Raw genomic sequence first — 4463 nt, 5'->3', positions numbered from 1 at the left:
TATCCATTCTGACCATTCTACTTTTTAATTGGAGTGTTTAGACCATTAACATTTAATATGATTATTGATGGGATTGGCTTTATTTTATTTATTACTTATTTTCTGTTTGTCCCTCTGCTACTTTTTAACTGTTTTTAAGAATAATTTTAAATTCCCAGAGAAGGTACAAAGATAACTACAGACTGAATGTTTGTGTCCCCCCTCCATATTCATGAAAGTTGGAATCCTAACCCTTGATGTGATGGTTTTTGGAGGTGGGGCATTTGGGAGGTGAATAGGTCATGAGGAGGGAGCCCTCATGAAGGGGATTAGTGCCATTATGAAAGAGGAGGAAACACAGGATCCCTCTCTTTCTTTTTTTTGTGAGGATACAACAAGAAAATGGCCATCTGCAAACCAGGAAGAGGACTCTCACCGGAACCCAACCATGCTGGCACCCTGATCTTGGACTTCCAGCTTCCAGAACTCTGAGAAATAAATTTCTGTTGGATATAAGCCACCCAGACTATGGTATTCTGTTATAGCAGCCTGAACAGACTGAAACACTAGTACAGAGAGTTTTGGTTCCCCCTATTGTTAACATCTTACACTATAACTTACAATGGTACAACTGTCACAAGTAAGAAGCCAACATTGGCACATTACTGTAAACTAGACTCCAGACTTTATTTGGATTTCACCAGTTTTTCCATTAATGTCCTCTTTCCAATACAGGGTACCACGTTGCATTTAGTCATCATGCCCTCTTAGTCACCTTTGGTCTGTGATAGTTTCTCAGTCTTTTCTTGTTTTTCATGATGTTGATTGACAGTCTTGAGGAGTCCTGGCCAGGTATCCTGTAGAATGTTTTCCAACTTGGGCTTGTCTGATGTTTTTCTCATGCTTAGACGGGGTTTTGGAGTCTTGGAAAGACTACCGTAGATGTGAAGTACCTTTTTCATCACATCGTATCAGAGGGTTCATGTCATATCAACATGCCTCATCACTGGTGACGTTGAGCTTTATCACTTGGTCAAGGTGGTGTTTGCCAGCCTTCTCCACTGTAAAGGTACTATTTTCCCTTTTTTATACCCTCCTCTTTGGAAGCCAGTCACTAAATCTCGTCCACCCTCAAAGGAATTAACCTCTACATCCTAGAGAGGGAGCTTCTACATATATTATTCGAAATTCTTTTGTAAGGAAGATTTGTTTCTTGTTCCTATTTATTCCATCATTTGTTTATATTATTAATAGGATGGACTCACATATATTTCTTTTATACTTTGGGTTATAATTCAGTTCCGTGTTATTTATTTTGTTGTTCAAATTGTTCCAGCTTTGGTCACTGGGAGCACTTTCAGGTTGGTTCCTGTGTCCCTTTGGCTTGTCCCTATTCTAAAGTTTTATGATTGGATCTACCCTGAGCTTTTCAACTTTTCAGCTATATGAGCCAATAAGAATCCCCTCCCCACTTTTTATTGCTTAACTTAATTGAGTTGGATATCTGTCAACTGCAAGTGAAAACAGACCTGATATAATGTATACTATATATATCTGATATGTAACAGATGTAATGTATACCAGACTCAGATAAAGTAGGACTGTTAAAGTTATTATTGAGGATTATTAAGCAAATATTAAAATAAGCGGAAAAATGATCATACCCCAAATTTAGGCCAGTAGAGTTACTGGTCTTGAACAGTTACTGGTCTTGAACAGATAGGCCAGTAGAGTTACTGGTCTTTGAGTTTCCTGGCAGCCAAAGCAAAAATAGAAATGTGATGAGTTATATAACACTTGTCTGATTAAAGGAAACATACCAACCTCTTAAGAGAGATAAAGTTATCCTTGATTCAAATGTCACAAATATTTTCTCATGAGGATCCTTACTTGTGAGAATATTAAGCAGCATAAGGATTTTCCTAAAGATGCCATAACATTCCAATATAAAAGCAAAAGACCTTATTATTTCAGTGCAATTTAGTAAAGGCATTTCTGTAAGAAGTTAAGTTCTTATACTCTATAAACTTGATATACACTGAGCACTTAGGAAACTGGAGGAATGGATCAATAATCTGTCTTAGACTATCTTTTCCAAATACCCTTGGATATCTGAAGGATAGAAGCCAAACTACTTCTTTAAAAATAATACACACAGTACACACATATTACTTAAAGGGTAGTCTCTAGGTCAGGTGCACACACACACACACACACACACAGCCTGGCAGGGTTGAATCCCAGTTTGTAGCTGTTCAGAATAAGACTAGTAAGAAAAACATTCATCTCTGAGGAGGAGTATAAACTGTAGAGATTAAAAAAAAAAAAAAAAATCTCTAGGCCAGGATTCCAACTCTAGTATTTGAACTGGAGACTTAACATTGCAGTTTCCACTGATGCTAGTGAATTTTGTGTCTATTTCTCTACCTCTCAAGCCCAACACACTCCTTCTAACTTTTCTGCAGCATTTAGTGAGATTATTCCTGAAGAAAGTGCTCCTAACACACTAAGGTTAATAGGTTTGAATGCAAGGGGAAGTGAGCCCAAAGAAAATCCCCTCCCAGATATTTGCTTTCATTCCTGTCGCTTTTCCCCTTCCTCACAACTTCAAATGTGCTGCACCTTGGCATCTGCAGGCTAAAACTCCCTGCCGGGCATTCCAGGCCTGGCCCCTCTGGATCTGCATCAGAGCTCCAAACCCACGTTTCATCTGCATTCAGGGGCCCACCTCACAGGGAGCTGGCCCACCTCCTGACTTGGATGCCATCTCCAGAAAGGTTTACCTTCCAGAAGCTAAGTGAGTTAATCCGTTTACCGAGGGTTTGGCTGCCTCTCGCCTTCTAATGGTATTTTCCTGTCACCGACCAGCTGTCTCTTCTGTCATTGAGTTTCTATAGCGCTGTAGGATTTAAAGCAGGATAGATTAGCCTAAGCGAAAGACTTTGAATCACATCGCTCCAGTAGAGCTTAGGAGTTCCAGTTCCTAGGGAGGCTGTTGGCTTGGAAGGAACCCCAGATAGCATCCCGAACGCAGGCCTTCGAGGAACAATTTGTTCAAAACACTCGAAGGCTGATCTAAGTCAGCATGGCCGAAATGTGGACCAGCCATACGCTGCACACCAGTCAGCCTAACATCTGTATGACGGTTTACTTGATACTTCTTCGAATCGTTTTGTGTTTTAAAACTTAAATGCATTTATTTAAATATGAGATTAGAGAGCGGGACGTTCGGCTTGCGAGCGGGAACCTCTTAGTCGTGCACGGAGAAAGTACGATTTAGAAAGGCGTGATGTTGAGAAGGGCAAGAAGATTTCTGTTCAGAAGTGTGCCCAGTGCCATACTGTGGAAAAGGGAGGCAAGCACAAGACTGGGCCAAATCTCCATGGTCTGTTTGGGCAAAAGACAGGTCAGGCTGTCGGCTTCTCTTACACAGATGCCAACAAGAACGAAGGCATCACCTGGGGAGAGGAGACGCTGATGGAGTATTTGGAGAATCCCAAGAAGTACATCCCTGGAACAAAAATGATCTTCGCTGGCATTAAGAAGAAGGCAGAAAGGGCAGACTTGATAGCATATCTCAAAAAAGCTACGAATGCGTAATAGTTGGCCACGGCCTTATTTATCATGAAGCCGATGTCTCATGACTTTTTATGTGTACCATGTTTAAATTGATCTCATACACTAGAATTCAGATCATGAATGGCTGATGTAATATCTCTGTCCCGATTTAAATAAGATTGGCTTGTGGCTAAATGAATATGGTCAGCTTTTTGAATTTTGCTAGTAATTCTGGTTCAACAAGTACTATCACTGTTTTCCCCTTCTAAAGAGATGATTAAACTTGAATAAGGAAGGTTAAACTTTTCAGGGATATGGTGAACGCCTTCTCAAACCCTATAGGAGATTGGTTTTATATTTAGATTTCTATCAGTGGTTATATTAATATATTTAAATCCTGAGAAGTTCCCTTCACTGTCTCATAGACCAGCAAGAGTCACCTGTGTTTCAGTTGTGTTCATTTGCCTGTTAAGGCAAGGGCTGAAGATACACTTACAATGTCCACTTTATCTTTTCGGTCTTAACTATGCCAATTTAATTAAAATTCTCTATCTGATAGATTAAATAAATAAATAAATAAATAAACAAGAAACCGCCTGGGCCTGATCAGCCAGGGCTGCAGGCCCTCCCAGCTCCATGGGGGCTTTGGCTGTGGAGCTGGAAGGCCTTCAGGGGCAAAGGATGGATGTGGTCATTAACTCCAGTGCCTGTCAGAGCCCAAAGGGGGTTCAGAAGGGAGAAATGGGGAGAGGCCAAGCCAGCTGGGCCTAGGCAGTGGACCTCTCATATCTCCATAGGGCTGTGTTACATCCTTCTCCCACCCACTGCCTTGCATAGCTGCCCCAGACTCAGGGACGGACAGGGGTAACAGATCGTTATAAAGCAGGTGAACTTGCAGTAATGGAGGGTGGGGCAGTGCTAGAAGC

The 4463-nt window shown here is 41.1% G+C and overlaps 1 protein-coding gene across 1 annotated transcript; it reads left to right on the top strand.

Annotated features, from left to right (window-relative positions):
* Window positions 1-3064: 3064 nt before the first annotated feature.
* Window positions 3065-3582, top strand: LOC115867100 (cytochrome c-like). The gene is made up of 2 exons (XM_030883102.2): window positions 3065-3075; window positions 3234-3582. The coding sequence occupies exons 1-2, from the start codon at window positions 3065-3067 to the stop codon at window positions 3577-3579; spliced, it is 357 nt and encodes a 118-aa protein (XP_030738962.1). The 3' UTR covers window positions 3580-3582.
* Window positions 3583-4463: the final 881 nt, after the last annotated feature.

This window comes from Globicephala melas, chromosome 2 (assembly GCF_963455315.2).
Source record: "Globicephala melas chromosome 2, mGloMel1.2, whole genome shotgun sequence".
Classification (NCBI taxonomy): Eukaryota; Metazoa; Chordata; class Mammalia; order Artiodactyla; family Delphinidae; genus Globicephala; species Globicephala melas.
The sequence above is the reverse complement of the archived record's forward strand: the minus strand, read 5'-3'. Positions and strand labels throughout refer to the sequence as shown.